At 36.6% G+C, this 27,732-nt stretch overlaps 1 protein-coding gene across 7 annotated transcripts in view; it reads right to left on the bottom strand.

Moving 5' to 3' along the window:
* Positions 1-27,732, bottom strand: part of KLF12 (KLF transcription factor 12) — a 448,013-nt gene that overhangs the window by 132,008 nt on the left and 288,273 nt on the right. For all 7 annotated transcript variants that reach the window (XM_067713504.1, XM_067713501.1, XM_067713499.1 and 4 more), the window contains one exon: positions 20,758-21,304. In XM_067713504.1, the coding sequence (XP_067569605.1) occupies positions 20,758-21,304 (547 nt within the window). The remainder of the gene's footprint in view (positions 1-20,757; positions 21,305-27,732) is intronic.

Genomic DNA, 27,732 nt, shown 5'->3' with positions numbered 1-27,732 from the left:
TGAATTTGTGGTGAGTACATATGGTGCATAATGAGATCATCAAACTCATTCTCATCTGTAAGGCACAAAGAAGATGATTTTAGGCATTAATCCGTGGCATTTTAATTCACTTTTCTTATTTCACTTAGTTGGTCTCTCTGCTCTGTGTTTTCTGCTTCGTCACCTGGGTACAATTGAATCTTGCAAGAAACAGATCGAGATCTGATATAATGATTTTAATACCACTAAATCATAATCCTCAATTTAAATATAAGGTGCTTAGATATAAGAAAAGAAATACTTCAGAAATGGCAGAAAATCTACCTTGAACTTAAGAGTTCTGTTTCTATATCAACTAAGCTCTGTATAGTTAGTTGGCATGGAAATGACTTACACTTACAAAGAAAGATTCTTTGCTAGTTTCAAAGTAAAAAGGTTAAAAAAGTGGGCACATAAAAGTACCATGGCATGTTTCGAATCAATGTTGCTATTGCTTCTTACCCCTCTTTAAATGGTTTGCTTTCCGTGCCTCATTTTACAATATACTTAAACCTGCCAGATTAAAAGTAAGTCATGGGGCTTCCCTGGTGGCTCAGTGGTTGAGAGTCCGCCTGCTGATGCAGGGCACACGGGTTCGTGCCCCGGTCCGGGAAGATCCCACATGCCGTGGAGCGGCTGGGCCCGTGAGCCATGGCCGCTGGGCCTGCGCGTCCGGAGCCTGTGCTCCGCAACGGGAGAGGCCACAACAGTGAGAGGCCCACGTGCGGTAAGTCATGATATGTAACAGTGATTTAATTCATCCTATTAGACATACAGTAGACCTTTGGAATTCTTGAAGATTTGTTCCAAGACTAGTAAAAATCCTCAAATTTGTAAATTACTGACACACGCTGTTGGGTCTCTCTACAGCTTTCAAGACAATTGGTTACGCCTCTTCACTTTCACTTCCATCCTCTTCTTAAAACTCTCTCCACCCTTGGCTTTGGGAATGGGCACACTTGTCCACATACCCTGTAATACATTTCCATCCGGAGTTATATATCTCTTGTGCACACCTTCCCATCATATTTTTTAAAATTTTATTAAAGTTTTCTTTCTCATTTAGCAATTTACCCACATACCCACACACACGCCTCTCCCCGCAGCAACTCACCAGCGTTACTGTGTGGGCCACAGGTAGAGAGCACAAAGCATCGCTGAAATGAGTCCTGCAGTTTGGAGGCTCAGGCAAGAACTGACTCCCATGTTGACGTGACTTGTTAGAAAAAGTTTTAACTTGTGACTTAGCAAAATATAGGTACTACATAACAGACTTGTAGGGACACTTGTGAAAAGCCAACATCTTAGATGTTCTACCTGTCAATCCCAGGGTCTACTGTGTTAAAATCCCGGAAAATAATTTTTTTTATGAGGGCAAAAGCCAGTGCTAACTCTTCTCTTTGCGGTGCATTGTTTGGCTTCATCCTAACCTGGGATGAATAACTACTCGAAAATGACCTGTAAATATCTTTGGGCCAAAAAGCAAGTATTGTTACATTTTCTTCCTCTGTTTCAACCTAGGCTGAAGGATGTGTTTGCTCACATCCTCATTTTATGCAAACTCCAAAGAGAAATATTTGCTCTGCAAAACTGGATTAAAGGTGTTTTCCATATCAATTCTATGTTTGATATGCTTTTAGAAGAAAGGACAATTCTATTAGTTCCCCTCAACCCCTAAGAAGCATGCACTCTCTGTTTGGGGGCTTTGTTTGTTTTTAAAGAGATGTTATTTTGATGCTTTGCCTAAAAGCCCCCCTTGGGGATGATAAATTACCTAGCCTCTGAGATCTCCACCATCTGGAAATGGAATCATAACTTCCTTTGGCTTCGGGTACAACCACTACTTTGGGGCTCATTTGCACAGACCCCTTCCTGAGCGCATGGTCAGGGAAGGAGCCCATACAGGCAGGTGACGCTTTCTCCAGAAATGACTCCAAGAACAAGGTCAAACTCAAAATTCTACCTAGAGACAGGCCAGGTGAAACAATATATGCTAATTAATACATGCTATATTGCAAGAGGGTGTAAAAGGCATACACTTGTCTTTTTAGCTTTCTTAACTTTCAACTGGGTTTACACTAACTTCTTTACGAAAGCCCATCTCGGTTCCGTGAGGAGAAGAAGATAAGGGCTATCGTAGAGGGTGAGGTCTCAGACTTTCCCAAGCCAATGTCCCGTAGATTGCATCATGCTTGAGGTCAGTATGCTTAGATGTTAAACAAACACAAATATTCGATATTGTTTTCTTTGAATATAGTAATAAAGAAAAATAGATTTTTCTTTTTGGTAAAAACTACTGACATTTATGTGTGGATGACTTCTAAAACGTATAATGCTCTAACAGTGTGCATTCTGAATATCATCTACCCTGATTCCCTTCACGAAAGCTGCCAAAGTCACCTCCTCAGCACTAAGCATCAGCTGGCCCTGAGGCCAAGCAGAGAGCTGAGAAGCCCGGATGGCTCATTATAATCCATGCACATTAGTATGCTAAAAATAGAGCTCTTCCTCTGTGTCTACCCCATTCACACTATCAATTAAATAAGATGTCAAGGACCAAAGCAACTAGTCGGTATTGTTATTCCTTTTTTCTCCTCCAACCACTCCAAATCCTGAAAACTGTTTCCTCCCATTGTCTCTCCCATCCAACCATCTTTGACATAAAAATCACAGTAAGATCCTTTTTGACCCACCTCCTAGAGAAATAGAAATAAAAACAAAAATAAACAAATGGGCCCTAATAAAACTTAAAAGCTTTTGCATAGCAAAGGAAACCATAAACGATGAAAATACAACCCTCAGAATGGGAGAAAATATTTGCAAATGAAACAACTGACAAAGGATTAATCTCCAAAATATACAAGGCGCTCATGCAGCTCAATATCAAAAAAAGAAACAATCCAATCCAAAAATGGGCTGAAGACCTAAATAGACATTTCTGCAAAGAAGATATACAGATTGCCAACAAACACATGAAAGGATGCTCAATATTAGAGAAATGCAAATCAAAACCACAATGAGGTATCACCTCACACGGGTCAGAATGGCCACTATCAAAAAATCTACAAACAATAAATGCTGGAGAGGGTGTGGAGAAAAGGGAACCCTCTTGCACTCTTGGTGAGAATGTAAATTGATAACAGCCACTATGGAGAACAGTATGGAGGTTCCTTAAAAAACTAAAAGTAGAACTACCATACGACCCAGCAATCCCACTACTGGGCATATACCCAGAGAAAACCATAATTCAAAAAGACACATGCACCCCAATGTTCACTTCAGCACTATTTACAATAGGCAGGACATGGAAGCAACCTAAACGCCCATGAACAGATGAATGGATAAAGAAGATGTGGCACATATAGACAATGGAATATTAGCCATAAAAAGAAAGAAAACTGAGTTATGTGTAGTGAGGTGGATGGACCTCACTACAAATAGTCTGTCATACAGACTGAAGTAATGCAGAAAGAGAAAAACAAACACCGTATGCTAACACATATATATGGAATCTTAAAAAAAATGGTTCTGATGAATAAAGGAATAAAGGATAAAGATGCAGACGTAGAGAATGGACTTGAGGACATGGGGAGGGGGAAGGGTAAGCTGGGACAAAGTGAGAGAGTGGCATGGACATATATACACTACCAAACGTAAGATAGATAGCTAGTGGGAAGCAGCCGCATTGCACAGGGAGATCAGTTCAGTGCGTTGTGACCACCTAGAGGGGTGGGATAGGGAGGGTGGGAGGGAGACGCAAGAGGGAGGGGATATGGGGATATATGTATACATATAGCTGATTCACTTTGTTATACAGCAGAAACTAACACACCATTGTAAAGCAATTACACTCCAGTAAAGATGTTAAAAAAAAAAAAAAGAAAAAAATTTTAAAAAAAGGAAGATAAAATAGGAAGAGCCATCTCACATATGACCCAACAGTTGCTCTCACACACTTACTTATAAAATTTGAGTTAAATTATTTACGGCTTTTTTTTTTTTTTTGCGGTACGCAGGCCTCTCACTGTTGTGGCCTCTCCCGTTGCGGAGCACAGGCTCAGTGGCCATGGCTCACGGGCCCAGCCCCTCCGCGGCATGTGGGATCTTCCCAGACCAGGGCACGAACCCGCGTCCCCTGCATCGGCAGGCGGACTCTCAACCACCGCGCCACCAGGGAAGCCCCTACGGCTTTTCTTTGATGCCATTTTTATTTAAGAAATTCCACACACATATATGATAATCACCTATTTATTCTCCCAAAAGATTAAAAAATCTCAACATGCACAGTATATCTTTCAGATCATTAAAAAAAGTAAAATATCACACAGTTGACTCTTTGCATTTTTTCCCCTATTTTGTTTCCCTCTTCCATAGTGTCCTAGTGTATATAAGTTTTAATGCTTTAACTCTACTCTGTATATATCAATGAACAACCACCAATGCAGTTTTGCTCTATAAAAACCGTATATAATATCATATTCTACAATTTCACATTACATTTGAGATTTATTTATAGTCTTTTCATTTAAAATTCTGCTAGTCTAAAGTCATTCCATGTATATCTTCTCCTAAACACAAGAAGGACTCAGCCCAGTGAACATTCCCACCTTCCCCAAGTTCTTTTTCATTATAGTCCAAAATTCTGGTTCGTTTCACTGTTAGGAATTAATTAAACTTTCTCTCTTCATGCAGATATTTATCTATATTTTTAAAACCAGTTCTAAGCTCACCTTCCCTTTCAGGTTCTTTTCTTCTTTCAAAAACATATCCTTTAGTTCTTTCAGCATATTTGTGTGGGTGGTAAATTTAGCCAATATATGTTTGAAATTTTTTTTCATTTTACTGTCAGTTGAATTGACTTTTGTTGAGAATAGAATTATAGGATCCCTCACTCCGTGCTTTGAAGAGACTACGGGCATGCTTTCCAGCATTTGTTGTTGTTGACACCCTCTGTCATTCTTTAATTCCTTTGTAGAAAAGCTTTTGAGATTTTCTTTATAACTCATGCTTGACAGTTTCCCTGCTATGTGTCTAGATGTGGATTTATTTTTACTGACTTGTCTATAGTCTAGGATTCATGTCATCCCTTAATTCTCCAAAGTTCTCAGATCTTCCTCTGAATACTGCTTTTTTGAATATCGTATTCTATCTATTCCTATTTTATGGAAGTTGTTTTAGATAAATGTTGGAATACTTTAATTCATGCCCATAACTTTTCTTTTATATTTTTGTCAATTTTTTTTTTACTTTGCCTTGTTTTCTGGGTAAAATTCTCAGTACAATCTTTCAATTCATATATTCTTCCACTGAAGAACTTTCTCAACATTGCCAAAACAAGAACCTGGGAACTAGCCTAGATTTATTTTTTCATTCATCCTTGACATCCATTTGGGCAATGAGTTCTGTCCATCAGATGTCCAATTCATACTGCCTCTGCAGTGGCCTCTGGGAATTCTTACCTGGCTTCCCAAAACAGCCTCCTACCTTTTCTCTTTTCCTTTATTGTCACTATATTCAGTCCTTCATCCACAAATTTGAATATTACCATGTCACTCCCATCTACTTACAAGTCTCTCTCCCTATAGTGTTTGGTAAATACAAACTCTTTAGTTTGGCATACCAGGGCTGTGATGACCAGATCCATGGATACCCCTGGAACCCCATTTCCATTTCTGATAAATACCCTTCACTTGAACCATACCAACCTATCTACTTGTATAATCTCCCTATCTACCAGGATGCAGTATATGCTCTTTCATATTTCTAGGACGTTGCATCTTTTTTTTCAATTGCCTTTCCTTCCTCATTTATGTGGATAATATAAGTAACACTTTCCTCTGAGAAATGCCCTTCTCCTGAAGTCACAACCACCCCCTTCCAACTCCCCAGCTTCGTGCTCCTTTATGATATATCACCGTGAGTCTACACTTATCTGTATTACAGCACTCGTCTCACTATAGTTGTCTCCCTCATCCACTTGACTATGCACTTCTTGTGGGCATTGTCTGTGCATTGAACTTGTGGCTGAATCATAAATGTGCATTAATCAAATGAGTAAGTGAACGGAAAGGAATACATTGGATAATTCCTGGGTAAGGCAAAAGTTTAAATAAATAAGAATTAAATATCTTTTAAAAATTTTAATCTGGTAGTTCAAATTTATTTAGTTTTGGTAAAAGAATAAGAAAGCAAGAAAGAAAATAAATGGTTTTTATACTCATCATGTTCAGTCAATAATTCATAAATATGAAGACTTTTTCCCCTATTTAAACGGCACAACATAGGGAAAAAAATTCAAGAAGTTTATATCATGAGTCAACTAATTTCATTTAGTTTACAAAGTATTAAATACAACAGTTTCTAGGTGGTATCATTTTATAATATGAATATATATACATACATACGTCTCATGTATTTATATCTATATATACATGCTTAAATAAGGTACAGTTCCAAGCTCTTCTTTGAGTGCATTCTAACATGCCCAGATAAGACATGACCACTGCACCCTGTACCTTACAAATAGGCAGAGCCCCTCTAAATAAACCACCCACTGGCTGAGGTATGGAATAAGCAGTGTTAACAAGTAGAGTCTAAGTGTGACAGCTTACTCCTGCCAATTAAGCATAACTCTAGTCTCAGTGTTTACCATAATAAAAAATACAGAGCACGACACTGAAGGATCACTATAAACCGTTCAGTGGCTTACTTAGACTTATGAACTGAAAAAGTTGTCACTTTCCACTTATATCAGATCATGCAAAATTCTACAGGTAAAACTAGTTTAAGTTACAGCTGAAAAAGGGTTTACTTTTTAAGTGTGAGGGGCTTATTGTGGTGATTAACATAAAAAATGATCACAACGGGCCAAGGAAGGAAATAAAGGGGCCTGTTAATAAGTTGTCCTACTTGCAAGGTAGATAATGAGGTAGTAAACGGGAGGTATATAGTACCTTGATTACTGTAGATCATACCAATGGGCACAACGATGCCAGGAATCAAGGGCTCACCAGTTAGTGCCCATTTGTTAGATGAGAAATGGGTCATGTTCCGTGACAACCATGACTCCGAGAATATACTGGAAAATATTTACTTGCTATCACGTATCATGGTACCGATCAATTTTGGAAAGCATACAAGATGTTTTACTCTCTGCTAAACTTCATAAAATAGTAAGAGAACTATTAAAACAAAAACATAGAAAAATAGTATATGAGACTCTGAAGAGAAACTGACACAAAAACTGGAAAATGTCAGATCTTACTCTGAAGCTATTCTCTGTGACCAAACACACATTTTATGGAATTTATTTTCCAATTCTAAAGCAGGCATTTTGGAACATCTGCTACATAAGCTAGGATAACTCTAAAGCTGTAATGTTGTCATGATTATTTGCTATTGACTAGTGCTCAGAATTTTACTGAACTCATTAATCTAAGAAAAATAAATATAATTATAACGATACTAATAAACGCTGGCTGTATCTTTATTTTGTAGTTTCCCCTTGTGTTTTTCAGAAAATAACCACTACCAGAGCGAGGCAAGACAGAACAGGCACATCTGTGTTGTATATGTCTGTCTAAGCAATTCCCTGCTCACGAGAGCTCCAGGCAGGAACCAGATATGTCGAAAAATGACACAGATGTCGATCTCTGAAACTCAGTGAACCACACTTTGACAAAATTTCCCTGCACCTAGGAAATGTTAACCTATAGCTCAAGGCTGTTGTTTTCAGTGCTGCGAGATGCTGGAGAAAATGGAAGTACATAATATGGTACCATAATGTCAATATTTAGCAACATGGAATTACCTCATGCATTTCATATACATACTTGATTTTATTTATTGATTTTTTATTTTTTTAAAGTTTAAGAGTGTATAGCATTGTCTTTTTTTAAAAAAAAAATATTTATTTATTTATTTTTGGCTGTGTTGGGTCTTCGTTTCTGTGCGAGGGCTTTCTCTAGCTGTGGCAACTGGGGGCCACTCTTCATCGCGGTGCGCGGGCCTCTCACTATCACGGCCTCTCTTGTTGCGGAGCATGGGCTCCAGACGCGCAGGCTCAGTAGTTGTGGCTCACGGGCCCAGTTGCTCAGCGGCATGTGGGATCTTCCCAGACCAGGGCTCGAACCCGTGTCCCTTGCATTGGCAGGCAGATTCTCAACCACTGCGCCACCAGGGAAGCCCATACTTGATTTTATATATAGATAATTTCATATGTAATATTTTACACCTTGACAGAAATAAAATGATTTAAAAATACAATGTACCTAATTTGAAAAAATATGAAATTGGGCTATTTAATATTGACAAATTTTCTAGATAACTAAGGCATACCTTTTTAATTAAGGCAAAGTATGGCAAAAGTATTAAAAAGTTGTGATTTTATTCAAGGCTCTATCACTAATAAGCTGTAACCTTGTAAGAAGTAGAGGAAGGTACATGAGTCTCAGTTTTCTTATCTGTAAAAGACAAGCAATAAAACCTATGCACTGGTTATACTGTAAGACTTAAAGATGATTGATGTACGTAAAGCACAAAGAACATATAAGCATTCAATTAAGGTTAATTATTTAAATGATTTTTAGTAAATACAAGATTTATTACATACTTTGTCTCCTACTTCAAACAGACTGACCATAATTCAGCCTTTCCTTCATTACTAATGGTCATTATTTCAAAAGCAATTATTATGCTGTAATAAAGTATTACCTCCAAGGACTCAAGAGCTGTGTAAGCCTATTTACTGCAATCCCGAAAGACCTTGTTGTGATTTTTCAAGTTCTTATCTTAATAATAATTTTGACACCTCCTTTGTTAGCTGCCACTCTTTTGCCCTAAGTCCACCTACAGATGAAGGGAATTTCCTATTTTGACAGGGGGGTTGGCAGATGAGAATCTCAGAGGGTTTTGAGCATCTGTAGATTGGTAACGCAAAATCAGTAACTTCTTTTCCTAAGGAAAACTACAGAAAGTGAAATGCTACAGTTTTTGTGGCTATTGGGAATACATAAAACAATCTATTGAGACAACATTTCAGGGGACATGAGTTATAAAAATAAAAATTGAGAAATATACCTCTCCTATATTTTTCTTTTGCCATTTTTATTCACTATTTCCTCTCTACACACAGCAGGAAGAGTCATATTCACAAAGGATGTAAGAAGTACATCTAAACTAAGAGTTAAAAGGCTTTCTCTTTCAGAGAAGGAGAATCTCAGGTCCTCCCCTATAAGTAATTCATAGTATATATCACGTATGCAATGTATATGTTATAGCCTATGCCATGTGTATGTGTATGTGTGTGTGTGTGTGTGTGTGTGTGTGTGTGTGTGTGTGTGCGCCTTATAGCCTAAGATTCAGTAAAGCTCCACTATTCTTCATTCTTTACGTACCCTTCACTCTCTGTCCTCATTGTTCGCTCTTTTCCTTGGCTGGAATACTTCTGCCTACTCCAAGTAGCAAAGCCTTATGCTTCTTTAACTTCCACGTCAAATGCTACCTACTTTACCTTCATTATAACATATGACTTCCTCCAGGGTCTAATTCATGTTCTTTGCAGATTTACAACCTAAGTCTCTGGAAGGTTTCCTCTGTTTTAAAGGGCTCTGTGTTTACAGAGGACTGACAAAACATCTACTCCTAACAAAGGCCACACCAGAGATGATTAAGGAGCTCTTGGATTTAGCACAGATGAGACAAAAATGCAATCATGAAATTGACAATTCCTTCTAAATGCAGAAAATTTGAAGCAATTTAGCAAAGCTCTTTTAGATTTGTGCTTGGGTTTGCTTAATATACCTTTAAAATTAGAGATTGGTGGAAAGAAACGAAATCTTTGTTTTATGGCTGCAGCAAACGGGCCCCACCATGGTAAAAATGTCATTATTCTTTCTCACAAAGAGACATTCGGTGCATAGTGCAAATTAAAGTAGCATTTTCCTTCTACTTAAGGTTCCTTAGATGAAACTTATGTTTTTAAAATGCACTGCAAACACCAAAAACTGATTATACCGTTATCAGCTTTTAAATCAAAACAGCTTGCTATCTGGTAAGGACAGAAGAACTGGTCGATTTATTTCATAAAACTTTATGTACAAAGAGACAGTATCTATGAACTTCATGGAGACAATATAGAGTCTGGAGGGGTAATTTTTATTGCAATTTATAGTGGGATTATCCATACTCCACAGTCTTCAGATTTTATTGAGATTTTATGGTACTGTGATGCTGACACAGTTAACTGCAATGGGATAGGAGGTGTAATTTGTTTCACCTTGACTGGGAAATGAAATTGGCATTACTATTACATAAGAAACCTCACAGACTCTATTAATTGCCTGGATCCAATCAAAGCCATTATTTATCCTAGTTTCACAGGCAAACTATTTTACCTGAGAGTAAAACAATAAATAAGAACTGGCTGTAATTTTCATACAGCAATATCTTTTCATTAAGACTGTTCAGAAGCCATAAGAATATGTCTCACCCACAGGGGTTCAACTCCAGAAACCATTAAAACCTAAATCATATCAAGCATCTATAATGTACCACCAAATATTATTCTTCAGTATTAAATTCAATGAAATAAAACAAACTTGGGAAACAGTAGAAACAATACACTCAAAAACACCAGGGAATTACAGATGGCCCACTGACATAAGAGAGTAACAGCTCTGGGAATGATATTCATTCATTCTGCAAACATTTATTGTTCATTGTGTGCCAGACACTGGACAAAGCAGTAAGGCCACGATATAGATATCATTATAATAAAATTTTATATTATATATATTTGAGCCACATATATTGAGCCAAGAGAATATATTTTACATATATGTATATCTATGTGTATGTGTATGTATGGCATAAATTGTAATACAATTTGGTATGTGTCTTTCTAGAAGAGAAGGCATCTGAACCAGGTCTTTTTCCAGAGAAAGAAAAGGCTGTCCAAGAAAAGGAAACTACATGGATAAAGGGAGAGTTGTCCTCATGAAAAGCCATGGAAATGGTGGCTGAGACATGAGACATATTCAGTGGAATGGCAACAGCCTGGCGGGGAGGGGTGCTAGGATCCACGCTGTGAGGATATGAGAACCCTGCTGGTTTCCACTTTATGTTGTTGCTTCTTCTACTTGACCATACAGGGGAAGGTTCCTTTTATGTTTAGGGTTTAGGACTAGAGACCAGCACTGGCCATGGCATTCTAACTGAGCACCTCATATAAAACACTGCACCTACATTAATTAATTCATTTGTTCATTCACTAAGTATTTATTGAACATTTACTAGTGTCAGGCACAATGCAATGTGTTGAAAAAATTGTAGCTAATGAGGCCCAGATGGATTTTGGGAGATGTCAGCCTATTTCATCCTGTGAGTGAGGATTTATAATAATATATACTGCATTATATAAGCAACTACAGTTTTTGTCAACAGAAAAGTTTATTCTTATTGTAGGTCATCCCAGTCCCACTAGATCTTTCTCGCACTGAGAATCTGAGAAAACCATCCATGGGAATATCTTTCGAATTCTACTCCGTTTCTACTGAGCTTTTCCTAAGTTCCTAGCTATTGAGAAGCTGATGAATTCTCTGATTGAATTCTCCGATGAATTCTCCAAGGGCTACTCCCAGTTATCAGTTTCACCAAATTCTCCTATTTTCTGTCTTCCTGAAGTCCTGCTGTCCCAGACATAACTCTCTTTTTATTTTTTCTCTGTGACATTCAATAAAACTTAATAGTTCACAAGTCGGCATATACGTGCGTCCACTAACCCAACAAACACAACCCATAGTTACAAAAAAAACTAAGCAAAGATACATAGAAAGTAGCATTTCATTTCTACTAAACAGAAGTCACATACAAATGTGCAGGATGGGAAGCAGGACAAGTGAGTAGAAGGGATGCTTCTTAAAAAAGGAGATAAGTTAGGTTTCGAATTCATGTTCGAGTTTCACTTTAAAAGAGCATATTCACTGAACTCCCTGACAACCCTAAACCAGCTGGGAAAACCCGAGAGCAATCATAGAAGAAATAACTTGATTCCATAGAGTTCCTCCAACTCTTTCCGTTCACAATATTTTAAAATCCCACCACTAGATGGCAGTACACAGGCTATCATTTTCAATATAGGTTGCTTAGTTCCATAATACATCACTTCTGGGATAGGTGATTTGGTTACATATAGAAGAGAAAGAAGAATCAAGCTTCAAGAAAAGGTAGAATGGTGAAGGGTAGAGGGAGATGGAGAAGGACACCTCGGAGAAGAAAGAAGACAGAAAGGGAGAGGAGATGGGAGAGTGAGAGGGTAGAGAAAAGAAGGTGGAATCAAGAAGGGTATTCGAGAGGGAGATGGAAAAAAAGAGAAAGGAAGAGGGGAAAAAATCTGAATTAGAGGTGACGGAACTCCATGTAGTGCCGTTCAAACTTCTGAGACAGGAACTACAGCAAGAAATACGTATTTCAATATGACTCAGTACACAGACAGTATACAGACACACACAGTACTGCACTTGCATGTATGGAAGTAAAAGTTTCATGATATAATACTTATTTGGGTGATACTCTCATATTTCTTAATCAAGTCCATCCTATTTAATTTCTTTAAAATGCTGATTATAAGCTAATCAACTGATTTCAAGATTCATCAACAGGAAAATGACTCACAGTGTGAACAGTATCATTTTAGTGTATTGTACACTAAAAAGCAGGCTTTTGAGAGAAGTTATTTTAAAAATCGCCATAGTGACATTTCTGGCCATATAACTGGTCCATAAGACATTTGTTGATAAAATGAAGAAAAACGATGGTGAAGACGCCTGGTCATGAAAAACACATACAACTGGCCAATGATCAAAGCAGCATTTCCCCCACATGAAGGTGGCTGGAGGAAAGATGGAGTACGTAATGATAACTCTGTAAATTGGTAGCTCTTCTTTTATTTATTAGACAGAAAGACAAATATCAATTTGTTCTTTTCTAAAGAACACAAAGTGGAAGAACAGTTAATCAAATTCTCCATTAACAATGGAGAACGGGCAGAGAGAAGGGGCTGAGAAAATAGTAACAGAGCTTGGAATAGAAAAAGAATTATTGTTGAGGGAGTGAGAAAAAATCGGGAGACAGAAACCACAGCCAGAGGGTTATAAATAATTAAAAAGCCAATTTAAAACAGTGCTGGCAAGGATTCTAAGACCAAGTTTCCCTTTTGGATCTTATATTCTTCCTTCTTTCATTTGTTCTTTCCAGGTCTTAAGAGTCACTAGGTAAAATGCCCATTTGCAAAAAATAACTATATCTATATAGATATATCCAGATAAGGATAGATATCTATATCTCTCCATATATAGATATATCCATCCAATACCCAAAGGTTTCTTGAAATGAGTATATAAGTCCAAACATCATCAAAAGAATCCTATAAATATCTGCAAACTGATATGTAAAATAAGAATTTCCTTGCAGCATAACAGCACCTGTACTATTTGAAATTAGAAGCTTTATATTTAAATAGAACATGACTTCAGGAAAGAAAAAACTTGTTCTTAAAAAAGGAAACTATAGAGGAAAGGAAAGATATTATATTTCAAGATCCAGTATGTTAATGTTCAGTGTGTTAAATATTATCAGAGAAAACTTTTCAGGTGTGGTGAAAAATGAATATAGAGACTAACCTTAGACTAAATACTAGTAATATATCACATTTAAGCATCTATCTATTTAAATATAAATTAGACCACTTTATCATAGGAGGCACTTGACCTAACAAATTAAAATGGTGTGCTAGGTATCACTTTATAACAGAATGGACACAAATGCCACTTTGGTAACCCCTTGCTTTAGCTACTTTATCTATTGAATGGGTTTGTCTCCTGTCTATTATCTTTGCTTCCTTACATAATATCTATCTCTGAATGAAGTATCACCTCTCTCTTAATGTGGATCCCCCCTGCAGGCCATACTTTTTTCTCTTCTTTTCCCCTTTGTAATTTTATTTACTATTTAACTGCGCGGGGGAAAAGCCAAACTCATTCCTTGACATTTTACAGTTTACATTTACAGTTTTCTCTTTTCTGCTAATTCTCTTAGAACAGAACATACAATTTCTGTCTCCTCTCTCAAGACAGTTATTATCATCAAATTTTAGACCCAACCCAGTCTATGCCAGATAAAACAGAGGAGTCGACAGATTGTGGGTATTTCAGATAAACAAGAGCATAAGAAGCCATTTTTTTGATGGAATCCATTCAACTTCCTATGGATGCCCAGAAGTGAAAAAATACAGATAAGTTTCTACTCCTTGTTGAAAGTCAGGTAAAAACAAACAACAAATGACCAACGTTATCTATATAAAATATTCTGACCTCCTATTTAAAATTCAGTTTTTCATAAATATTGGCTGCCTTTCTATTTGACATGTTCCTGTCTTATGACAGTAATAAAACACTCAAGTCCTATCAAAGTCTAAATTCAAGAATAATAAGCCCAAAGTCAGCAACTATCCAGTCCTGCTTCCCAATAAGCAACATTAAAAAATTAACAATAAAAGATGGAGTAACTAGATGGTTTGTCAATAGATATTAAATTCAGATTTAAAATAGGAATCTCTATCTAGTAGTTATCATACTTAATTAAGCATAAGTAGAAGAATACATTTACCAAAGGAAGCTGTGATAGTTCAATCACTCAAGAAGCCAAGACAACCATATACATGAGCATAAGTCAGCTGCCCTGGACTATTCTGGTCCTATGGGCAGATGACACCAGGAATCCATTGAATGGTGAACTAAAAGAGGACAGTCATGTGTAAGGTAGACAGGAGAAGCAAGTCTGTGACAAAATGAACCTGGACCTGAAAAAAGATACCACAAACATCAACGTTGGGAAAGCTGACAGCAGAAGAAAACTGGTGACACAAAGAGATCTGAAATGCAGAGTTTCATGGGAGCAAAACTCCAGCTGCATTAGACGGTCAGGAGCTACAGTCACAACCTCCAACCAGCTCTGCAGCAATCACTGCAATGACCAGATTTCCCTTCACAAGTATAAATGGCCTAGGACTAAAAATACACTTGTGGCTTCTTTCCGTGGGCTGCTGAGAAAAGCAAAAGCCTATAGGAAGAAATGGGGTTTGAGTATTTCAGATTTGCTCGTAGCCACGGCCCTGTGAAATTCCTGAACCAGTGCTGTGGGAAAAAGGTATAGTTTTGGAGGATTCCTCACTTCATCTACAAATAATATAAAAACAACACGCTTTTATTAAAGGAGATGACGAAAGAAATGACATGCTCAAATGGCTGCTGGCTTCTTAACAGCAGTAACAACATGCTCTAGTCAGACATCTGGGGGAAAAAGTACTTTAAACTCAAGGATTTTATCCTATAAATATATGGGCAGGAATAATGCACTTATGACCCATAATGAGTTATTTTTCAAGTATGACACCATTATAATAAAAAGTCTTGATGCAAGAAACATGTTTTGTAAAACTTCTGGTAGGCTGGGCTGCCAGGGTTGCCTTTTCAGGAAAAACAAAGTGGCTGCATAGGAAACAAGCTGAGCTTTTTCCGCTGGGCAATCTCCTTTTTACAGTCACGGGGACATCCAGTGGGTTTGGGTGGCTAAGGAGAAGACAATATGGGGAAAGGGGGAGACGACAGACCAACAGACCATCTATATAACGTAGTAAAGAAGGAAGCAATAGTGGTCAGGGAAGAAAATTGGGCAACAGTGAAATACCCAGCTGGCTTTTCAGTTCTGGCTGTTTCAAAGCCACTGGTCAATCACACCTTGGCCCGAGCCTCATTCCTGGGCATCAAGGTGATATTACCTATTCCTTTAGCTACACGGAGAAAGGACTAGCTCACATATGGGAGGGAGAAAGTAAATCCTTTTTTTTTTTTTTTTTAGCTCTTTAGTTGGACGGTCACAGACTGGTTACGGCCTTGCTCTTTAAGTGTTCTGCGTTTCTGAAATGTAATATCTATTAATATTCAATTATAAAAATGTCTTTAAACAACAAATTATTTGGGGGTTACCTTTTTCTTTTAATTATTCTGTACGTTCCAGTATGTGGTGAATGAGAAATGTTTGATCTTATATTCATATTAATGCTGGTATCGTTTTTATAATTCTCAGTGGAACCCACATTTTGCTGAACTTCTGTTTGCTTTTCATTGTCAATCCTAGATCATTATCTGCTGTTTTTTGCATTTTCTTTCCTTTTCCATTATGTATCTTTTTTCCTAAAACTTGTGTCAATCTAATAAATTGACTTTAGAATTTGGGTTAATTACTGCAAGATGCAGGTTACTTCCACAAAATTATATAAGCAACTAACGTGCAATTAACAATTTTGCTTCTGTAATTCTTCCCTCTCTAGAATTACCCATTTTCAACTGTCTACTGGATTATTCTTGACAGAATACAAACATGCTATACTTTCTGCCTCTTTTAAAATTCCTCCCTTGAGAGCGTAACGCCTCTCCAGCTATCATGCCATTTCTCCAAAACTCTTCCAGCAAAACTACTCCAAAGAGTTGTCTGGACTTTGTCACCCCTGTCTCACCTCCCATCTGAACATGAACTCACTTCAGTCCGCCCTTTGTCCCCACCACTCCCCTGACACAGTGTCACCAGTAAACTCCATCCTCCCGAAATGCTCCATTCTTAGTCCTTATTTTATTTGGCCCCTTAGAAGCTTTTGATACATTTGATGAGTCCCTCGGTAAAACGCTCTCTTCACGTGCATTCTTTTAAACACTCTTTCCCTCACCTTAGTAGTGGATCAAAAGGAAGGAAGGAAAAGAGAACCATAAAAGTGCCTACTTCTCCATCAAGGCAGTAACAAACCAATCACTTTGCTTGTGATTTGTTTTTTGACCTTCTATGCTTCCTGTTGCTAAGTATCTGTAAAAACTAATGAAAATCTCCTGGGAAATCTACCAAAAACTTCCCCAGGCTGAACTGAAATTCCTTTACAAGGTCAAATAATTCCTTTAGGGTCTTGTTTATAAATAATAGGTCTCAGGTTCCGTGGAGAGCCTTCTACCCCACAGCACTATCACTTCGAGGGGCTAACTGCTACTTTGTCCTGTATCAAGCAGAAAAATGTCTTCCTCTGGAGAACTTCTCTGACAGCATACCTCTAATGGCTCTAGTCTACACTGTGTTTACTGTGCCTTCCAGAACATCATGTCATTTTCCTTCACATCACAGATTACATTCAAGATCCAACTGAGATCTGTTGGTGCCCTGGGCTAGCTGACAACTTGCCATTCCTTTAGACCATATTCCATAGATACTGGATAGGCTGGGAGTCCTCTCCTCATTAGAATGCTTTTTCACATCCAAGCATACCGTGCGGAAGTTCCAGCCCACCACACTCCCAAGCCCCGAACACCCACTTCTGAGCATAACAGCAAAAACATTTTTTCCAACCACATATAACACCCTGTATGAAAATACTTTTGTCATATACAACTTTCTCCCTCCGCAGTTATAATTAAACTCTTTGCCCTAGGCACATCCATGGCTGGTCTACATTTTAACCCAACTCTGTCCACAGTTATCAGTTAATTGTACGATTTTTCTGTTTGATGTCAAAATCTCCCAGTAGACTACAAGCACTCAGATAGAAACAGCATCTGTTTTGCTCAACACTATGTCTCTGGTGCCAATAAAATGCCTGACCCATAAGAGATGCTCAATAAATACTTGAACGGACAAATGACTCAATTCATGGTATTTTAGATACAGATGTATTCATTCACAGTCCCTTGTGTAGTGTGATGTAAGGTAATCTATTTCTCTACCACAGACCAGATATGTTATACCAACTTTAAAGGTAATCAGCTAGTACAATCACCTACATTTATAAGAGTTAGTTTTGTATTTTTATTAGTAGCATTTTGAAAAACCAACTCCCCTATTGTATTTTCTTTTGCTCATCCATACCAGATATACAAGTCCTATTTGAGAATGGAAATAGGGCTCCCTTTATCACCCAGCCATTTCATTGCTGGCCCAGTGCCCAGTGCATATGTGCAAAATACAGACGTGAGGAATCACTGAAATGCCCTTTCCTTTATTCATTCTGTGAGGTAGGCAGACCTCCTCCATTAGAGAATTTTACCATCATCTAATTAATAAATTAAACAATAAAAAAACTTATAAAATGTGTAGCAATATATGTGTAGAATGTGGGGATTATAAAAACTTAATAGAAACTAATAAACATAGAAAGTATGGGATTTTCCAGACAATTTCTCATCCTAAACACTCATCCCTTATAATTTGTTGTAACAACTTTGAGAAGCATTTCTATACCAACTTCTTGGAAACAGTTTTTCACTTTTAAATTCAATAAGTCTTTTTTCCTCCAACTTTCTGTTTTTATAAGACAGAGAAAAAATTTCTGAACATTATTGCTTCAGGTATTTTTTGGGGGGGGGGATATAATAATGATAAATAACTGCAAACATTTATTGACAGTTGATCAGTGCTAGACATTTACACATAAGCTCTTACTTTATCTTCCCAATAATCTTGAAAGATACATACTTTTATTCCCATTTTATCACCGAAGAAAATGAAGATTAGTGAAATTAAATAACTTTGCCCAGTTACTGCCCAGTCCAAAGCTGGAAGTGAGGGAACTAGGATGCTAACCCATACAACCTTGATCCCAAATCTCATGCTGTTAACATCCACATTATAGTTTAGTGTGTTTATGGTTATATAAATGTTTACTCTTGATATGAGGAAACTACTGAATAGAAAACACTGCATGAAACTAACAAATATACTCATGTAGAGAACAAATTACAGCATGAGTCTTACTTAACACAGTTCTTCTGCAAAGATAAATTTTCCAGAAAATTAAATTTTGGCAGTAAACTTTAAATAAAAGTAATCTCTCCCATCAAATAATGGCAAATAAAAGAGATATCTCTTTTGTTTCCTTCATTAGAGCATGGAAATTGTAAAAGCAGGTCATGAACAGTGTTAAGATCCTTATCAATCACCTTCACAATAAAAGCAATATTTTTCATAAGTGTTATTGTAAAAAGATCGGGTTCTATGGTGTACACATGTATAATGTAATACGCAAGGTTATAATTTTTCTAGTTGTTAATTCCTAATTCTTAAAAAATTTAAAGCACATATGTAAATTATAAAAGAAAATAAATACCTAATGTGGCCTTTAGTTATGTTATTATTATTTGAATCGATTAGCTCACTTGGATCAGAAGTATTAGTAATATCAAAGAAGGTTCGACTCAAGAAAAATCTATGTAAAGACTCACTGCTTCCTCTTTTTCTTCTACCTGCTCACAAAGATGGTGGTGGGACTACTTCCTGGCCTTTGCCCATAAAAGCACCAAAAAAAAAAAAAAAAAGAAAAGAAAAAATAGGTTGTCAGGTAAGCAGAGCGTCTGGATCTCAAGTTTGCAGTTTAAACCTCTGACTGCTGTAAAGCACTAGATTTTTCAGGTGGTAAAACTGGGAAGATGAAACTTGCCATGTGCTATGAAGAAACTCACTGCAGATAAAACAGTAACTTGCAAAAGATGAACGCACAATTCTGTAATGTACGTTTGCAAAAATTTCTCCAAGTTCACGACCAAATGTTATTCCTATGCACTGAATCCCACCTTATACAAGAACCAAAACAACTATGTTTACTAGTATTTTACACGAAGGCAGTGTTTTATGTATTCACCCATCATATTTTAATTACGGACCTCGGAAGTAATATGGTATCAAAGCAAAAAGTAATGCAATCTAAGTCTTAATTCATCGTCATTTCTAGGCTCTGAAGACAAAATACACACATGAATTGATGATTATAGGCATTTTACATCTCTATAGAAGGGTGACTTATTTTTTTAGATTCATAGAAAGGGAAGAAAAATCAACACCATGATATTATTACAATTCCCTCTATTTAAAAATGAAACAAAAAGAACTTAGAAGAAGAAAAATAACTTCATGATCAGTTAACTATCATATATAGTTAACTTGGTATTATTACATACAGTCATGTAACAAAGTATCTTTCTGCCTTCTAACCCCCAGAAGGAAATATTAATACTGCATTTTGAATTATTTCTATCATATGGAGGCTTCCTGCTATTTAAAATAAAAACTTAGACTTGTATGAAGATAAGAACTCAAGCTACATAACACATTTGTAGCCAAACACCTAACTTTAGAATTACTTTAATGGCGACTTAATTTACAAGTTACTCAAAGGTTCCAACCACTGGAACTTCATGGAATTTTATATTATTGCCAGACAAGTAAGTTCCAGCCTGAACAACTGAAAGAAGAAACATCCTGACACACTTTGTAAAAATTTCACAGTGGTTAACCTCTACGAGGGATTTACACATTTACATCTCACAAGCAGTTACGCTGACTATAGATTGAACTTTCGATTTGAGCGCTTGAAGGTAAAAATACTTTGCAAATTTAGGTATTTGAATTCTGACATTAAATGACTTGATATATAGAAATATGGACTAAGTAATACTGAAGCATATACCTATATAAATATGAGGTTAGTTTCTACTAAACTCTGCTCTACTCAGCCGTGGATCAGCCGGCTCCTGTGTCGTTCTGCACAGAACTTCCTTGGATGTAGTGTGTTTGCCTATGACTTGGGGTCCTCTCACTGAATAAATGAAGAGTTACTGCTGAAATAAATCAAGGCTTGCTTGTGTCTCTTACCTTTGCCATGGTTTCTCCCATCCTCCAAAAGTGGTACGACGATAGTGTTGTTCACATTTCCAGGTGACCGCACAGCTGTGTAGACGACAGGCACCGACTGGACCACCACGGGGATGCGGTGAACGTGACTCAGTTTGTTAGACTGTAAATTCATGGGACTTGAAGGCGGAACGGGATGGATAATGTGCAAAAACTGCTGGCCTCCCACACCAGAGGCAGAGGCAACAAGGGGCCCTGGAGTTAATACCGTTGACGAAGATGATGCTGAAGATACTGATGTTATAACAGTTGGGGATGAGGCTGGACGACTAGAAGACGACGAAGAGGTTGAAGTTGAAGAAGGGGAGGAGGCGGACGCTGTCATGGAAACGGGGGAGGAGGAAACGGCTGTAGGGGATGTCCTGGCTTTGTTGATGGACAAGTCCACTGGCTCAGTTTGTGTCTGGAAGTGATCTACGCATAACGGGTCCTCCGGGGGTTCCCCTTTCACATTATTTAGCAACAGGGGAACAGCTTCCATATCGGGGTAGTTGTGGACGTTTGGAGACTGTGGGGAGAAAAATAGAGGTATGATTGATGACTTGAATGTTTTTTAATTTTTCTCTTATTGCTACAGAACATTAATTCGCTCTCCAAATATCTGAAGAACCGCTCGGACAGTCGTCATAATTAAAGTGGAGAGTACAAAAGCACAACAGAGTAAGACGATTGGGAGGGCGACAGACATCATTGTCAAAATCCAGGGAAATACACTAAAACAGGGCATAAAATTCTCCAACTTCCCACACCCGTTTGCTAAATTATTGAATACAAGCCATTTCTAATAACTGGATTATAACTGAGCTCATAGCAATGAAAAAGTTTTTCTCAAAATAATATACAGAAATACTACAACAGGTATTTTTAGGAAATAATTTTAGGAAAAGCTTATTCTGTAAATCTTAAGTTGCCTATGCTTGTGCTGTGTAATTTAAGACAATGATAATAATTTTGTCCAAGTTTGTATTCATGCTTTCAAGTTTTAATGAGCAAAATTTAATAATAAATAATAATAAAGAATCCAAGATTCCACCCAGACTAATGGGCTCAGTGTGTTATTACTGAGCATGAATATAATTTAATTTTATACCTATTCACTCATAAATTCAAGAAACAGTTACTAAATGTCTACTTCCAAGGCCTAAAATGGCCCCCAAATTAGCAGGTGTCCGTCTAGCCTTAACAGAGAGTTAGACTACAAAAGATTATTTTTGGTTATATCTAATTTGACCAGGCTAACGTAGACATTATTGTTCTATTATATGAAGACCCAAACCTTTTTTTTTTCAGCTTCACTATGGTATGAGAACAACAATGCCTAAAATTATATTAATTTGGTTCATTTCATTCTTTGTTTAATAAAAGATTTTGGTTTGCTCAAGCTCAAAGCTTGAGCATACACTTAAAGGAACAAAACATGCTTCTTCAAATCTTTCTTTATAGAATATAAATTATAGCTCCATTCAGGAAATACAATAGTGCAAGGGCATTTTATTTAGCAACAATGAGAAAAGAAAGAAAATAAGCTAAACAATGGTATCAGATCAATAAACAGGAAAATGGGTTGATGTTTTATTGGTTTTTTTTTTTTTTTTGCTTCTAAGCTAACATGGTTACTTACCCACCAAAAGAAAAGAATTAGAAAATATCAAAATGAAGCATCCAAATATCTACTGCATAAAATTCTAAATGACAAGATCTCATTTCATGTGCTGAAATTGAGAAATAAGAATTTAAATATTCTCAGATATTAAGAACCAAAGAAAAGAAACACCATAAACGGAGCAAGTTTTATAAAAAGCTATTAGCATTATCTACTCTTCTAACTAGAACACTATTTCAATTCGCACACAGTATTATCATTTAATTTCTCTGTAGAACAATGTAGGATGTTTCTTATTAGTATGTCATACCCATATAGAAATTCTTTGTTGAGGCTGCTTTCATAAAATATCCCAGTTGGTTTGTCATTAACATTATAAAATATGTCATTAAGCACAAATTATCAAACATAGTTTGCTTTCAAATATAGCCTTGATTAATTTCTCTCCAAAATTCTAATTTTGGAAATAGTGACTATTTCCATCACGAATTTTTTTCTTCCTAATTACACTTAGACACAAGGTTCTAACATAGGTTTATAAACCAAAGGCTGAGGTGCAAACATTTCATAAAGTAAATGGAAGAGTGCTTTCGTAGACTACGACAATACAGGAGGTAAACATGGAGCTTATCTGTAAATAGATAGTTTCTGAGGCATCAAGCTTCACTGAGATTTGCAAACTGCTTTAGACTTCTGTAGATTATGAACACGAGTCCATACTTTGTAGGTATCTGCTTAATCCCTCACTAAAAAAAATTTTACTCCTTAAGCTGTTTTACAACAATAGAGGAAGAGCACTCCTCTTGTAATTCTGCTGTATATACAAGAAAGCTAGGAAGACCCAATACTAAGAGCCCCTAGGTGCTTTCAAATACTTGAGAACTACATAGCTTTTGCACAAGCTCAAACCAAAATACGGAAAATGCTCATAAAAATTAGGAAGAATCAACCAAACCTTTGGACAACAGACATATCTTATTTGGGAGCGTTAGACATGTTATGCATGAATTTATAAGTGTAAACATCACAGAGGCACATGCTGGTTCCTATTTCACACGTAGCAGTTGAAATGCAACCAGCATATCCAAAAACAATGCCTCATCAGTCTAAGGAGGACAAAACCCTGATCATACCATTCATCCGTTTACACTATTGACATAATATATTCTCATAGCCCATACCAATCATTTCTACTGTGATAATGTGGCCAGTAAACCATCCATAATTCCAGCTTCAAGCTGCACATACGTACACGTAAGACCAGCAATACTGCATAAATATGTTTCCCAAACAGTTGAGGTATACGCTTCCTCCTCCTTTTAGGAAAAAGAAAAGACCTGAAAGGCTTGATCCTGAAATCATGATTAGAATTCATTTCTTGGCTTTTGGACAGTGGAAAATGGAAACACATTGGTTCCGAGATATGAATCCATAAACGTGTAGCAATGGGAGAGCAGCCAAGAGACAGAAGGAAAGCTTGGGAAACCACGGGAAAACACCAAACAAGCAGCACTTATAGCAGTTAGAAACTAAATAAAAGGACTACACAGATTTGAGAAAGTGAGAAAAGATATGGCTATGTTACCAGGAAACAGCCTCTAAGAGGCAGGGACACTGAACAGAACAGATATCACAAAGAAAAGTTTTATGCACAATTAGGACAAGAAAATTTTGTAAAAAGGAACAAAGAAAGGATTTCATACTAAAATCCTGCCCTTGGTCGCTAACTACTCAATTCTTGATACAACACTGATGGACGACTCACAGCAGCATCCTCTAAGCACTGCTGTTGTTTTGTTGTTTGTTTGTTTTAAATAAAAGCCCATCAAGATTTTTGCCTGGGAGCAGTGACTTTAGCTGAATTTTTGCTGTTGATGACCCTGGGGTGGAAAAGATGATCAAACACTTAAACTATATTTAATAGTATCAACAGAAACAGAATTCCTTCTAAGGATGTGAAGATTGAAGGGCACGCTGCATTTCTGTCAAAGAGAATGAGCGTAATTAATTTCACTTTCCAAGAGATGATATAATATTTCTTGGAGGGGGTCCACAATAAAGTAATTTTTCAGCCTTTCATACATACCTTAAGAAATAAATGCATAAACACACAGAAGTCTGACAAGGTAAATGTAACAATATACTTCATTAAAAAAAGGTGTGTGAAAAACATAAAGATAAATATAAATAGGATTATACTGCTGCATAATAATATTTCTTCAAAAGTCTGAAGGCCAGTTTGATTCAAAATAATCCACTCAATAAAATATAATGCACAATATTCTAGTGAACATATTCCCTTCAGTGATCTGGGGATTACGTGTGAGCTGTTCTAATGAGATCATCTTTTTCCTGAATAAACGTTTTAAAATGTAACTTCAGCTTTAGGCATTTTGCTGAATAAATGCAAAAATGTATCTAAAACTTTCTCTGTGTGAGTACTCAGAGTACCTGATGTGTTTCCTACAGTCAGCCGTTGCCATCAGCTGAATCTTATTACAGTCCTCAAGTGAATATGGGTTTTTAAGGCTTGTCATGTATTTTGATCACCTGGCAACCTTAAAAGGAGAAAAAATATATATGAACACCACCTCATCTTTGGAAAGCCCTCCAGAGACTCTTACGTTCGGTTGAGGACCACTTGGGTAATATTCTGCTAAATGTTATCCAAGATTTATAAGCTGTTTCATCTTTAATGGCATCAGGGATTGTCAGAGAACTAACATAATATTTATGCATATACACACGTGCACACACAAACACACACACAAAAAGGATGTGCCTAACTATCTATCCATCCTTCCATCTCTCCATTCATCTATTCATCCAGCCAGCCAGGGAGCCAGCAGGTCTGCAAGCAGCATTTAAAGCATAAAAAGATTATGTTTAATTTTATCTTTCCAACTTTATAAAAGTTTTTTGAGAAATCATTTCATGGCAGCGTTTAGAAGATTGTAGAGTGACTTGCCTACTGTTACAAAGCTCATGGCTTCACAGTTATAAGAATCCATGCTTTATAGCCTATTATGTGGTTATTAGAGACAGAAAATTTGATTTGGACACAAAAGACTTGAATTCATGACCTGCCCTGTTACTTATTAGCTGTACAGTCATGGTATCATCATGAAAATTCTCTAGGTCTGCGTTTATCCACCTATAAAAGAGTAATATTAATTCCAAACTCACACAACTGCTGTAAAGATTGAATTTAGGACATTGAGTGCTTTTAAGTAATACTGAGAATTGTGGGACAGAAGTAAATGAGATTCCCCTTTTAGAACTAAAATTCCAAACAGAACCTGATCTATTACTATAGCTCCGTGAACTCAGCATAAGATATATTCTGAGGCAGGATGGCATAATACAGCCACCGTAGAGGGGCAGTGTTTGCTAAACAACCAAACAGATATATGTTACAAAAGTAAGCTGAACATGTAGAAATATTGTAAGCATTTTCAGGTTCCACATAAAATTTTAAACAAACACATCTTCTCTTAAAATGCACAAGGACAGTCATTTGACATTATTCAAATTTTTTTTGCTCTATTTTTTTTTTAGCTTAATTAGATTGGCCCACAGGATGAGCATGTAATAGTTGATGGAATACATTTTAATTGACTGGTCTGATTTGTTAATTCCACTATATAAATATCGCCTATCAATCCACAGTTCAGTTTGTATCCATTATGACAATAATACATAAATATATTAAAATAATTGTTTTGGGATGTTGGCTATTCTTCAACAGTCTTATCATGAGATGAAATAGTAGAGCTTTATTTGTTTCTTGTGTCTCGGTAGAAATTTAGTTTGTGTAAGTTTCACTGACTTGGTGAGTAGTTGAATGTGCACTTTCTACGGGAGATGCTTAAAGAAACTTACTGTGCACTTCATGTAAAAAAGGGAATAAACTATGACTCCATATCCTGTTATCACTGAGCTTTTGTTATACTGCATTATTTTAAATGCAAATACACTTTATTTAAAGAGTAGAATTCCTCTTTGTACATGAAATGCACAATAGGTACATGTCTTAGTTTTCCACATTAGTAAATGAAAATTTAAAAGTATGAGCATCATGGTTCAAGCAAGCAACCTGCTCAACTCTGACAGGTCATTTTTGCTCGAAGTGTGAAAGGCACCAAACATCAATTTGTGAAGAAACAAGTACTTCGCTTTCCTCTCTATTGCGTTATTTTACTAAAAAGGAAGGCCTTTTTTCAAAGACAAATTTTTCAAAATTTGTCTCGCATGGGCCCTGATGGTCATCGTTCACCTTTCTTTCAAGCCTAGCGATTTTTCTTCTTTATTCTTCATGTTAAGAGCAAACTCTTAACTACAGTTGCTGTACAAGTGTGAATCTGTAAACCTGACCAAGAAAAAATTAAAGCAAAGTATACTCAAAAAAGGAAAAACAAATTGTAATTTTTCTAAAAGTACGGATGAGAGAATAAAAGGCAACAAGTAGAAATAGCCTACGTTTACAATCTGGAACTTGGTTTCAAAAGTACTGAATGAGTTAAAGAGGAAGATTTTCAATGAATATTTAATTCAACTGCTTTATCTCAATCTCTCAAGTGCTGGTTTAAGAAATGATTGATTCCTTAAGAAAATTCAGAACATATGCAGAACATAATGGACTCTTTGTGCTTTACATTGATGTTTTTATGCCTTCACAAATTGAAAATGCCAGCCTTCTAAAAGGATTCAATGCAGGCATTTAAATTTATCCTAAATTTTCCTTATTTCCTAGTTATACTTTTCCATGACCTATTATTTATTTCCCAGGGCTTTCATGAATCATATTATTTACCCAAAGCCATCAGAATTTATGTTAACAGTTGACTGCACATCTGAAATTCTGGTTTGGCACTTACGTGTTGTAAAGTTAGGGTCATACCTGAGGTGGGGAGGATTCTCCTACAGGGTGGTAGAGGACAGAGGCATTTCTATTTGTGCATTTAAAAAATTAATAGCAGACATTCCTAACCAACGAAAAGACTCACAAACTTGTTTGAACATGAATATAATGTGTTACATGTAAATTACTATTGTGTTCTACCACATAACATAATCATTGAAGACTCAAACGCATTTGTTAGATGAGAATATTTGTGCTCAAGATATTAAGCCACTTAAATCCCATTTACCTGGTCAAATGAGATAACGAAATAGTGTCACAACAATAAATGTCCAAAAAGGAAGTATAAGAAGGTAGTTTTGTTCCTATTTTCTTATAATTACTGTCAAACTGAACTTCACAAAAGCATGCAAATACGTCTTAAAAATAAATTTTGTGAATCCAACTATATGACATTTTGGAAAAGGCAAAA

Source organism: Pseudorca crassidens, chromosome 18 (genome assembly GCF_039906515.1).
Source record: "Pseudorca crassidens isolate mPseCra1 chromosome 18, mPseCra1.hap1, whole genome shotgun sequence".
NCBI classification, from domain to species: Eukaryota; Metazoa; Chordata; class Mammalia; order Artiodactyla; family Delphinidae; genus Pseudorca; species Pseudorca crassidens.
This window is presented reverse-complemented; position numbering and strand designations above follow the sequence as displayed.